Source organism: Tyto alba, unplaced genomic scaffold (assembly GCF_018691265.1).
Source record: "Tyto alba isolate M040663 unplaced genomic scaffold, T.alba_DEE_v4.0 Super-Scaffold_2, whole genome shotgun sequence".
Taxonomy (NCBI): Eukaryota; Metazoa; Chordata; class Aves; order Strigiformes; family Tytonidae; genus Tyto; species Tyto alba.
The window spans coordinates 29,401,441-29,414,635 of record NW_024881282.1 but is presented as its reverse complement, the minus strand read 5'-3'; the positions used below and the strand labels follow the sequence as shown (position 1 = coordinate 29,414,635).

Here is a 13,195-nt window from a genome sequence, read left to right as displayed (position 1 = left end):
CAAAATAATAAAATATGAGTCAAGGACTTGAGAAATTAAAAAGAGATGTCTCTGCTTCTTTTTTTTTTTTTTCTGTGTGGGAAATCTGAGCTATTTTGAGTGATGGCTGCCTTTTTTCACTTCATGCAGGTAACAAGTCTTTCATTAAACACAGGTGCCCAAAAATTCATCCCAATGCACTGCAGTAACTTGAAGGAGCATGTTCTGAGTGCTAGTAGTTACTGTACATACTTGTCTGATTAATTCCTCTTGACTTACAAAGGCATCCATCATGTCACAACAAATGATCTATGAAGCACACTGTAGCTGAAACCCTACCCTCCCCAAGTCATTTCCCCAGCATCTAAAACAGCCTCTTATCATTTGTAATCAGTAATTAATAACAAAGCATTCTCACTAGTGCCGTTTTTCTGCTAAGGTTAATGTAATATTTCATCCCAGGCCAGCTGCCATTTTACAACTTCCAAGCACGACAGTAAGTAATGTCATTGCATAAGAAGTCATCCACAGAGTAAATCAATTAGCTCTTCTGTCTTCAGCAGGCATTTTGCTGCAGCAAGGAAAGCTAATTACATATAAAGTTGTTGTTTACCAACAAGACTGTGTACCCCAAGTTTGGCATTGTACACTGACTTTTCTTCCCTATGCCTCCATTCTGCATCTTTCCCATTAAGGAGTTTTTAATCTATGATCAATCAAATACTGTGATTAAGAGCTGCACTTACCACACTTGTTATCTGCACAGATTTGCCTACAAAGATGAGCATCAAGCATACAACATATGTTTTCAGTATTGGCAAAACTTGTGGGCCACTTCTTGCCCCCAAGAAGGACAAATACATATTTATGACTATTCACCTCAGCCGCAAAGCATCAATAAATTCTAACGTACTGTTCTTTAGATAAACTGCACTATTTCTCATACTCTTAAGTTCACATTGGGATATATGTATTGCTGTCCCTGGGAGGAAATTCAGCACCCAGAACACATCTATGAGAAAACAGGAGAACAATTAGCATCTAGCGCTGATGTACTGAAATTGGCAAGTAACTTTGGAGACCAGTGTTTTTTCTGCCCTTTTGATTGATATAGTAATTGTCTGGCATCTCAAGCTTTTCTTGCATAACATAGCTGATGAAGACACATGTCTGGCTCAGGAAGCTCATGACCAACAGGTTGTTGTGTGCTGGTAGAGTATTGTGAGCTCTTTAACCTTCTTGTGGTCTGTCCTAGTCATCTGCAGCCAGAGAAAAAACACCAGGCAAACTGCACCTTTCATCCTACTCAGTGACCTGCCCTTTGGTTCTTGTGTTTCTAAGAAAAAGAAGCTGTAGCACACAGAAACAAATTGCACATTGTTCAATGCCTCAGAGTTACCAAGGGCAGACATACCAGGTTTTAAGCATTTGAACCTTTGATTCAAAGTGCTGTGGACAATACCTACACAGGGCTCACACCACAAAGCTCACCACAAACCTCTGTCCAGGAATCAGTGCAGTTGACCACAGAGTCATCCTGGTGAGTGGAAATCACCTGAAGATAGGAAAGTACCAACCCAGACGAAAGTTGAGTGATGTGAGCTGAACTAAGCTGATGTTTGCTGATGCTATCCAGGCAGTCTAAGCCACAGATAATCACACGGCAGTTCCCCACAAAGGGGTATTTTTTGGCCTGAGGTGACTGAGGATGTATAAACACTGTGCGCGAGGCAACAGCTCACTTTCTTCCTTTCACTTGGTGGGAAGGAGGGGAGAAAAAAAAGCAAAAGTAATAAAAGAAATGGGGCACTTTGGAACAACTGCTCCAAACCAGTCCAGTACAATTTCATAACACAAAGGCAGTGGAAGGTCCACAGCTCTGACTCACCATGTTTAGCAAATCACTAGACATCCTGGCTCCAGCTACACCAAAAGCAGCCACCTAGAAATACATTTCCTTTACAAAAGGAGATGTGTTTGAAAAGGCAAGTAAAAAATGGCAAACAGCATGACCTTTAGTGAAACTGTCATGCGGACTCACGAATTAAAGTCAGGCAATGTCAAACTAGGAACTGAAACAAACTCGTGCTTGGATCTGGATCCTAGTGGATACAGGACTGGATCTCTGGTGTGTTCCTCTCAGCAGTCTAGATAGTTAGATCAAACAATGGTGTAGCCTGTATTTAATGAGAATTAAATGTTAATATTCACACCTAGAAGACAAATTCTAATTTTAAAGACGCAATTACTTCCCATTCCTTTAACATTTGGTCTATTTTGGTTTGCAATTTCTTGTAATTTATTAACACATTCATTGCACCAAACAGATCAATGCTAGCCACTAAAGTGTGCAAGCCTCAAGTATGATGTTGCCCAATTATGAACTTCTGGTGACTCCAGCTCATGGCTGATCCACAATTATCTGTTATTTTTGGAGCAGTGGGGCTGTACACAGTCATGCAAATTACAAGACACAGTTATATATGTTGCCTTCCAAGAATATGTCTGGCAAATATTTGTTTGCCCATATTCTTAAATTCCTGGGGTTTCATGTACAAAAAAAAAAAAAAAAAAAAAAACAAAAACCACCCAAGATACAGTGCAAGCTTATGTCACATTCCTGCAGGGCTCTTCATCTGTGTTCAGTTACATCTGTATTTTCTCCTTTGCTACCTGCCATGTGTTGAATCTTCTTCTCCTTCCAACTATGTGTGAAGGAAAATAGTTCTGCTTAATACAGATCCAAACTGGCTTTTTAATAAACCCATTAAAGAGATGGTCCATTTCAGCCCTCAAAATTTGCCGCAGGTAGCTCTGCACCTTATTACTAAACCTCTACCTGAAAATGAAAGGAAAAAAAAAAAGATAATAGGGTCTCAAAGACGCTCCACACTGCCTGCCATGTATGTGGAGACCACAGCCCGGAAATGCACTTACTCAGTGTAAATCCACTTCAGTTATATTGACTTTTCTTTCCCTCACGGTATATTAGTGGTCATGAAAAATCTTGCAGCGAAAGCCACAGAGAAGAAATCTTTTGTTCAGACAAATGCACTTCCCACATTCTGCTCTATTGCAATAGGCAAAAGAGCAAAAGTATTAGTCCTACTTTTACAATAATCACAAGGTCAGACACTCAACTCAGACATAAATAACATACGGGCTTTGTCGTGGACACTTTCTCTAGCCCTAATTTAGTAGTATCTCCACTCATTTATCCTCCTCTTCTCCACCAAATATATGAACAATTATGCTCAGTCCACTGAAAATCTGACTGCAATTCTAACACTCAGCTCCTACAAGTCATCAGACTACCCTTTCAGTTACCTCCAGATCATTGCTTCATTCAAATTTACTCAAGCTAAATCTTCCTTTCTGGTTGTTTTGGTTTGGGTTGGATTTTTTTGTGGAGGCATGCGGGTATGTGTGTGTGTCCTTTTTCTTTTCTTCATTTCTGTGTTCCTTTGCTTTCTCTTTCCTTTCCACAACCATTTATCAAGCAAAAAAAAGATTCAAGACACAAATGATGGCATCCGCAAACAACTCCATAGAAGGAAACAAAACAGTGCAGGATCAGAGAGGCTGTTATATGTCAGCACAGTAAATACCCACAGTCAAATTCTTAGCTGGTGTAAATCAACCTGTCTCCATCTGGTTTTATGAGGACAGTGCAACCTGATGCTGACCATGCAGAAGAAAAACCTTATTCGTGTTAAGCCACAGCATTTTAAATCTGAGAGAGTATTGACCCTATCTGGCACCTATTTCAATCCGTGGCCGAACTCTCATCTCCCCTGATAAGAAACAGCCAGGAGCACACTTCATGCAAGTATGTATGGGCCCTTAATACCATCTCAAAGCAGGGATACATACAGCCCTCTCCCTTGCTCTCCTCTCTCAGGGGTCCTGGAGACATCCCCAGGAACCGCAGCAGTAGCAGTCATGGTTGCACACTGCTGCCTATGCTAAGAAACCTGAAGCACATGAAATGTACAGTGCACTCTATAGCAGAGGATGGTGAGCCATAGGTGGGTTCTTTTATAGTAGATCATGTAAAAAACATGCACATGGACACATTAAATATTTAAAGTTTCCTACTCCTAAAAAATCACAACTGCATCTAGCTTGTAGCAATCCAAAGCCATAGCTGCAGGGCATCTTTCAGTGGCCTAACTCTGAATTATACAGATTCCTTTGAACTACAAAGTGAACTACAAATATCTGCTCCTTCAGCTCCACAGTTCCTCTGAGGCAGCTAAACTGAGTGCTAAAGAGTTCCTGTGATGGCACACACAGACACTGGCATCTAGGAGAAAAACATGGGTTCGCCCACACCAAGAGTCCAACAAGTTCTCATGGTCAAGAGTTAAAGATCTAACCAATGTTTTCTATTACCTAGATCAATAAGAGATATTTTGGCCAAAAATGTCTTCTTCCATATTTATTATATATTGACTTCTGACTTGACTTTACAAATGACTGATCACAACTGACTCAGCAAGAAAGTGAAGAGAAATATTAGAGGTCTGATCTCCATCCCCACAACCTCACAACTACTGGTGAATTCTTGAGGACAAGAATGTTACTGCCAAGATACAGACCAGTCTCTAATCTGCCACCTCAGAGACAGACATTTATTTGGGTAAAAACAGAAAAAGATGACCCAAGTATTTGAAGAAACATTGTAGGGGTCATCTCCAGTATGTTGTCTTCTATGGCAGCCTCTACTCACTACCTTTTCTTTTTTTCCCAAAATGCATGCACATGCTTGCCTGAGATTGCCAATCCCTCTAGCACTGAGTGCAGCATGCAAGCTTCCATCCAAAGAACAAACAAACACCAACTAAGAACAAAGAAAGAGATAAGAACTAAAACTTGGTAAGAACGGATGTCAGCGAGCTGATGGAAACACTTCGGTGTAAAAAACACCATCTGCTTAGTTCAACATCAGCTGCAAGAACTGCAGCACTTCCTCAAACATCGACTTTCTGGCTGGCTCGTAGGCGAGCCCGGAAAGGGATGCTAATGGTTTGCTTGGTCAGGGCATGCAGAAAGGAAGGAGAGTCAGTGACGGAGCTGCCAGCTGCGTCCCCTGCTTCAGGAAGCTCAGGAAATCTTTTCAGTTGACCAAGCCTGCAGGGGCTCTGGGATTATGGCCCTTCAATGGATGGGGATGTTTCTTTCTTACGGGATGGTCTTTAAAGGGCAAGGAGGTTTTTTACCGACACACGGCAGACCCCAGAGAGACTAATTACTCAGCCAGTCTCTTTTCTATTACCGTCCCATCTTGAGCATCTGCAAAGAGTCTTTAAATTTAACCTGCAAATGCCAATATTTTTCCTTTGTAGTACTGGATTGTTCCTCTTCAGGGCTTTCACAGGCACTGTCTATTTACCCAGTGCTAACTCCCACAATGGTCAATAAAGGCCAGTATATTAGTATGATAAACTGATGTTCCCAACCATGCACAGAATTCAAATTGAATTAGAAAGTCAGCCTACGTTCATGAAAACAACACTGTTGAGCAAATGGAGCCTTATTGCACTATGTAACAGATATCACATATCTTTGGGTTGTTGTCAATTCTTCATATAAATACTTTAAATCACTTAGACTGCATTTTGCACACTATATAGTGAGTCTCTTCATAATCAAATAGTATTTAAAACATTTACTGCCTTGTTAAATCTAACAAGTTAGATTTACTGGGATAGTCACTTTCCTTAATAGCCAATTTAGTAAAACTCAATGTATTCATTGATGGATAAATATATAATAGGCAGTTGTTAAACTTTAATAAATATGTTTAATAGTCAGCTGGCATTTTCTCTCAATGGCAGCACTTCCTCTCAGCTGCCAACAGGAAATGCTGCTCCTGAATGTGCCAATTCAGCCCACATGCAGGGAAAAAACTGATCTAGAACGGTGAACAGGAGCACAAATTTCAGTTAGCTTTCCTGCACTTCTTGTCACAAGAACTCTAGCTGAGACTATACTAATTTCCCATCAAGACCATCAGGTGTTAAATAGTGTCTTGTCCCACGTGGTGGGTTATGATGGGGGTGAATCTTTTGAATTCCCCGAGAGCTTTCGTGCAGGTGGAAGAACCAGCCTCTGCTCGGCAGAGCCACAGGGTGGGTCGAGTCATGGCAATGACTCAGAGCAACAATTTAGCTGGTAACTTTATTAACTGACAGTTTTAGTGAGTGAATGGAGACAATTTGTCATCGATCAACTGATAACCTCCGGGGAGTGAATAAAGGCACTTTGGTGTCACAATTCAATATGCTTTGGCAACTGTCACAATCCGTACACTTATATACCTGAATATATGAAGAAGAAGAGAGAGCAGAAAAAGGAAAGAGAAAAGAGCAAAGGACAGGATAGGAAAAGGGGAATCACCACCCTTGGATCCTGCGTTGTTGCAGAGTAGCAAGCTTGGTCCATAGGTGATGGATTGACAAAAACACAGGTGAGGTGTTGCCTATATAGTCTTTCCTATGCCTATGCAATAGGCTGTTCCAGAAGTTCTCATTTTCTCTGGCTTGCCCCTGCGCAGTTAGGCAAGTTCTGCCCCTGGGCAACAACAGCAGGGAGAGAGAGGGCAACGGCCCACTGCCCCACCTCCACAGAATTCACTCCACCTCTCCCCCACAGGGCCTCCCACTCCAGTTTTTTGAGACATTCTCTTTACAAACAGTTTCTTTTTTTTACAAACAGTTTGTAACAAATAGCACACAGTGTAAGGAAGAGTATGACCTACTGTGTTTGTCTAGACTTCGTACAAGCAAGGACAGAAAGAGCAACTGGCTACCTGAAAGCCATATATAAATGATATTCATGTGTTATTATGGCAATTTACAGTCCTACCACACTCGTCATTTCATGTATACCACCGCATTCTCTCACCCCACCCTGCCACTCCATGTGTTGATCGACATATTAAATCACGATGCCCCAGCTTCTAGCTAGGAGATCTATAAAGTACTCTTTTTAAGGCTTTTAGGTACCTAAGAAAAAAATTGAGAGGAGTCCACATCATTAGATGCTAAAAACCTTTAAAAATCAGGCCCTTAGCGAAAGCTATAGAACTTTATAGCTAAACTCTGCAGGTCCCAGGATCAGCTCTCCAAGATGAAGGCAGCTACTGCATATAAATGAGAAAAAACAGACCAGTATACCTTCAAGAGAGCCTGTATTTGTACACTGGGCTGGGAAATTTGGTCACAGCCACGAGAAACTCACCTGGGTGGGATTATAGAGTTCCTGGAGTGGGCTTCTCGATCCTTTCCGGCAGCAAATGTCCATCCCAAATGGATTTCTACGCATTACTGCAAGGGGAAATTGAAATTAATACAGGTTAGCAACATTGGTTAGCAGTAACCTATTGCAATACCTACAACAAGAAAGTATTTTATAACATATCAGGGGACTCAGACAACGTCACATCTTAATCCCTAATTCTACTTTCCCTAGAAATTGTCCGAGACCTAAATCCTTTATGTATTGTAGAAGCTACTAAAGAAAAACGCTCTCTGGTTCCCCTCTTATAAAACCTGTTACCCAACAACTTCCACCTTGGTTGCACAAAAATTCAAGCATAGGGACAAAAGCAACACAATTTTCAGCAGTGCTAGTTACCTGCTTCTCAGATCAACAGGGAGGAGTCAGGTGGATTCCTATAATCAGCATCTCTGAGAGGCAACATCTGAGCCTCTCTCAGTCTAAATACAGAATTACACTGGAACCTATTATTAAAACATTTGATTCCTTTTGGCCTAACTCTTTGGTTTCTCCTAGAACAGACACTCAGCAGTACACGACGCACATACAGTCAATCACTGTTGCACTTCTTGTTCCAAACTATATTTTGCTCCACATATTGCAACTGAATATTTGACTGCTCCAAAAGCCAACATATGCTATGTTATCCCAGTTGGAGACCAGCAGATTTTCAAACCAAAGGCTTTGTCAAAGGCCTGACTGAGGAGCACTGTGGATGATAAAGTGTTTCCAGGAGAGATCTTGATCTGATCCCCAGCAGGCGCAGAGATCATCAGTTTCAAGTTAGACCTTTGTGGCCATAAAAGTCTACATAAGAAGCCATTCGGCTCCAATCTCCCTCTATAGTCATAAGGAAAACAAAAGTTTGCCTGTCCTACTAATCTCATGTGGCCCACATCAACCTCTGCAAACACTCCTCTGCCCCAGCTTGCTCTGCTAGCTACAGAAGGAGTATCAGGCAATCAGATGCCTACATCAGGCATCGCAGCGAGGGGAGATTTGTCTCGTCAAGGTTTAATTAAGACACAACAGAAAGGAAACAAGAGATGTTCCTGCTGGGAATCCAAAGGCATTACGCAGAGTCAGGCACGCTTTTACCACTGCTTGCCAAGTTTTGTAACCAGAAACTACTGAAGTGTCCTATAGCAACGGTTCTGAGCTGCACCACTTGCAAACACGATATTGCAGGCTTCAAGCCAAGAGTCAGAAAATACAGTCAAGTAATGTTTTAATACAAAGGCCTAATATGCAATCATAATTGATACATCAAGTAGTATGAACTACGGAAAACTGTATATAGTTCCGATCTGGAAACATAATAGATTACTTCGCTCACTTCATATCTATTTTTAAATTGAAGTTAATTATCTAATAACGTGCCATGTCACTTTTTCCCCGAGCAAAGAAAGATTCCATGGGTCTTGTGGCAGGAGTTGGATATATAAATCTAACAAACAAACTGGCTCAATGTCTTGATTTTCTTCACAGCTAAGATAGTAATGTTATTAGAGGCTATAATTTTAATCTACATGTTTAAATACCTGATTAACTTCCAAGCATTTTTAGTCACGCAGCCAAGTATTGTGATTCCTTAATTTTTATGCTAATGTGCCTTTCTAAAAGTTAACTTAGAAAGTGTTTAAAATGGTTAAAACTTTAAAAAGGTTTTGCGTAAGTAATGTCAACTTCCAGTGTCTGGAAATGGTTTTAGGAAGAAAATACTAAAGCGAGGGTGTAAGACATCTAGCAGTCATTCTAACTACAGAGCTCTTGTCTGCCCCATCTCTGTCTGTTGTCCCCTTCCATACCGTTGCACCAGGAACTGTGTCCAGGGATGCTTTGAAAATCATTTTGTAGCCCCCTCACCATTACAAGAAATCTTTCCAAAATCGAGCCTTCCAGTCAACAGCAAACCACATCATTTTCATTTAAAAAAACAAAATGGGGGGAAAAGGAAAGGGGAATGTTTCAGCGTATCTAGGTCACTAGACAGTGATTAACCAGGATCCAGCAACATGGATGCTTTGTTCCAAAATAAAGAAGAATAGTTGTAGTGGGATATTCCCCAATTTATTACTTCACTTTTCATTTCCATTAAATACAGTAAACAGTAACATGCATAAATGTATCCCTTCCTGATTCACTTAGCCAGCAGGTATCAACACAGCAACACTTTATATGCAGCAGTAACAGCCATAAAGATTAAATTATTTGCACAACATGCAAGATTTGATTCCCAGATGTAAACAAACAAAAAAAAGCTACTGTCTCCCCAGCAAAAGCTAAATGCTAATGTAGAACCTTAGCCACAGAAGCCACTAAATCTCTTTTATCATTCCCAATATTACTTAATTGGTTTGTTTTTTCAATAAAGCCTTTAGAAGAAGACTGCAGAGTTAGCACAGCAACACAGCAGCTCACCACAGCACTCAGTTTCCTGTTTATCTGTATCAGGAACAGCACGACCCAATGCAGATGTACGTAGCACCTCTGTGCACACCTGGAAAATACTTGTGCCTGGAATTTAACTGTAGCATCGAAATAAAGGGGAATGCTCCCCTTTCCTCAGCAGAAATCCCACTCCTACCTGTTGCAAAATTGTCCTTGGGTGAATAACTACCTGGTATGTTTATATATGGTTCAAAACACTTGTTGGCATGCCTGTGGACAAACTCACCTCTCAGAGCACCTGCAATCTGTTTTCTACTGTCTCAGATCCTCTGAGGCCATGTTTCATTATGTGAAAGATACAACCTTTTGGGCCTGAATCTCATCTACAGCAATCTGCAGTAAGAAAACCATAATATGGACGTTTACTGCAGCTATACTAATTTTAACACCACTTTCACTCCATCACACTATTGTAGTAGTGAAAATTTTAAAAATCAAGCTCTTTATCTTCACTAAATCTTCTTATTAGCATAGTAAATATCTAAATTTACATTTTATGGCTTGGGCTGATCTCCATATATAATTAAAGTTAATTATAAACTAATGATAAGTATTGCATATGCATGGCTCCAAGAACTGATTAAAAGATCACGTTTGTGCACACTAAGTGTGTGAAGCAGCTGACAGCAGCATTCAGCACCTTTAATGATTAGAGTAGTGTTAATACTGAAACTGCAGCAGAATCAGCAATCCCCTAAATTTTAGTCAGGACTGTGAGCAACTGAATGAATTGATGGTTTGTTATTTAAATACAAGAGCTGTAAGAACAAGACCTTTCTTCCATCTCCAGGAATGATTTGTCCAAAATGTAGTCTTGACCCATCTTGTTAAAATCTGCGGAATCACTAGTCATTCATTTAACAGCAAGTCTGAAGAGCATGTTATCTAGCCACCAAATTTCAGTTTCTCAAGAAAGATAAACAGCCCCGCTGAACTGAAACCTTACCAGCATAATAATCATCTGTGTGTATATATGTAGAGAGAAGCAAACTACATGTGCAGGCCTTAAATTATCTCAGAACAGAAAAATCCATGCACAATTTCTAGAAAACTCTATTTAGACCCACTAGTACCAAGAGCAGTAATTTGACCTGTAAATTACAGTGCACTGAGCACGAGAACACAGCACTCCTCAGTCAAACATTCTTCTAGTGTCTGTGCAGAAGAAAAGTCCAGAAATTTTGCCACAGTCTTGATCCATTAGATGACTACAAATTAAAATGTAGATCCCTCAAACACACCCTTTGGAAAGGCACTGTTGAGGAGCACACTGACAGCCTGCAGGTCATCATCCAGGCCAGTCAGACTTCAAACCAGCTGTCATGGTCCAACAATTGATGTGCTTGCAAGCATCTCCTCCCCAGGTCCCCCCAGTGCTAAACCTGTGATGGCAGACACAGGGTTACAAGTGACAGAGTAAACGTGAATGGCAAGGCACCTACTAGATTTTGGCATCTACAAGAGGGGATGTCACCTCCAGGTTGCACCTAGCCAAAAATGCAAGACAACAGTGCCTGGAACAACGGGCACAGGTGGGGAGAGGGAACACTCAGGCAGGCAGGCATAGTATAAAGCCCTCATTATTTTGTGTGACATTTCAGAGACTGAACATCATTCACATGGAAACACATGAACCGGGCTGAAGTTGTCACCTCTACTTGGCAGAAGGCATTTATAATGCACTTGGTTACCTACAAACACCCTGTCCCAGAATGGGAGACTTCTGGTACTCCCACAGGGTAAATAGTGACAGCAGAAAATACTAAAAAATAAGAAGCCACATCAGTGGAATTTCTGCCTCTCTATCAGAAGCTACAGTGAAACTGAAAAAAGTGGACGTGGTGGCACTTCTCTTGGGAAAATTACTGGCCTGAAAATGTATGTGAACACTGGGACTATCTAGACAGAAGAGAAAGCAGGGAAAAAATCATGGGAACCAAGACGCTTGGAAACTTAAAACCATAAAGGTCACCTTCTCACAAAGTGTCAGAAGGGCAAATGAAACCACTTCTCACAAGCCTGTGTGGGACTGAGTTGCAGAAGAGACTCTGCTGGAAGACACACCCAGAATAATTGTCACTTTTTTCACTGGATTTACAGAGACAGAGTGACATTTCAAATGCTGGGTGTGTGCATTCAGCGGCCACCTATATCACTACTATCCTACAATCATGTAAATGTCAGAGGCTCCCATTATCAAGACTTCTGTAGAATAGAAGTTCCCCAGCTGCCATCTAGCAACTGTTTTCCTACTTGGCAACATTTAATTTCCACTGCTTGAACTATTCCAATTACTTGCACCGTAACAAAAAACAAATGTAAAAACTTTACCTCTGTTCACTGTCTCTTAAATTAACTGTCTCATATTACAAATATTTGAGAAAAGTTCTGAGGACATATTAATGTTTAACTTTTCATTATATTGGTCTAAAGCACAAAGACAGAATTCCGTAATACAGCACTGCTTAAAGCTGATATACAAAATTCATTCCACCTATTTGGGATACAAGTTGTCTTGCTGAGGAACAAGTATGCACTAGCAACAGTATGGTGAGACCTCAGTTGAAGATGGGATCCTGTTCTAGCTTTAAAGAAAAAAGTCAAATATTTTTTTTGGTCTGATTTATGTATAAAAGACTGAAAATTGACAGCAGTCTGCTTGCTTCTTTTGGCTGAAATACATTGCTTTCCAATAACGTTGCTGTCCAGCTGCCCCTAATTTCAGGCCAGGGTTAATGCTTTCCAGGGAGCATCTTACTGACAGCAAAGAGCAGGCACATAACTTAGTACCTTCTCCTAGAGATGAAAACAAGAGGGTTAAGGCTGAACGTTCACCTAAACATTCCCTACCCAACCTAGACAGAAAGATCAGTGCCACTTGGCCCAGGCCACATAGCAGCATCAAACCAGTTACTTACATCTTTGGCATCTCAAGCCATGTTTAAGTTAGTGCCCTCAAACTTCCTCAATTTTTAAAGCAAAGCAAGAATAAATAATTATACCTATACTGAAGGTTTAGAGATTCTCTTTGGATGAAGACATGGACATGTCTTCCAAACTCTTGCATAGTTTTCTACTATGATCCCAAAGCAGCAGAGAAAATTACTTTTATTGGGTACTTAGGATGAAGCATTGAAATACACATTAAAATAGTACACTAAACACGTTCTCAGAGACACTAAGACATCCACAGCTCAATCATAAGCATATGTCTGCAAATGGTATTATAAAACTACTGCTCCATCTATACTGGCAAGAATTATGTTCAGGACAAACTGGTCACATCTGAATACAAATCAAGCAAGGCTCAATCTAACAATATTTTGCACATGCAACACTCTTGAAGCATGAAAATACTCAGGGCAAAGTTGAAGTAAGTGACTCCAGGAAGCAGCCCTTTTCCAGAGTTCAACAGAGGCTCTTGGACTGAATTTTTTGCAGTTTTGAACATCCTGCCCACATACCTTTCAGACACTTAGCT

General features: G+C 40.7%; 1 protein-coding gene across 3 annotated transcripts in view; it reads right to left on the bottom strand.

Moving 5' to 3' along the window:
* The window catches only part of CHST11 (carbohydrate sulfotransferase 11), a 181,508-nt gene that overhangs the window by 95,055 nt on the left and 73,258 nt on the right, over positions 1-13,195 (bottom strand). For all 3 annotated transcript variants that reach the window (XM_042792967.1, XM_042792968.1, XM_033008026.2), the window contains exon 2: positions 7,225-7,310. In XM_042792967.1, the coding sequence (XP_042648901.1) occupies positions 7,225-7,310 (86 nt within the window). The remainder of the gene's footprint in view (positions 1-7,224; positions 7,311-13,195) is intronic.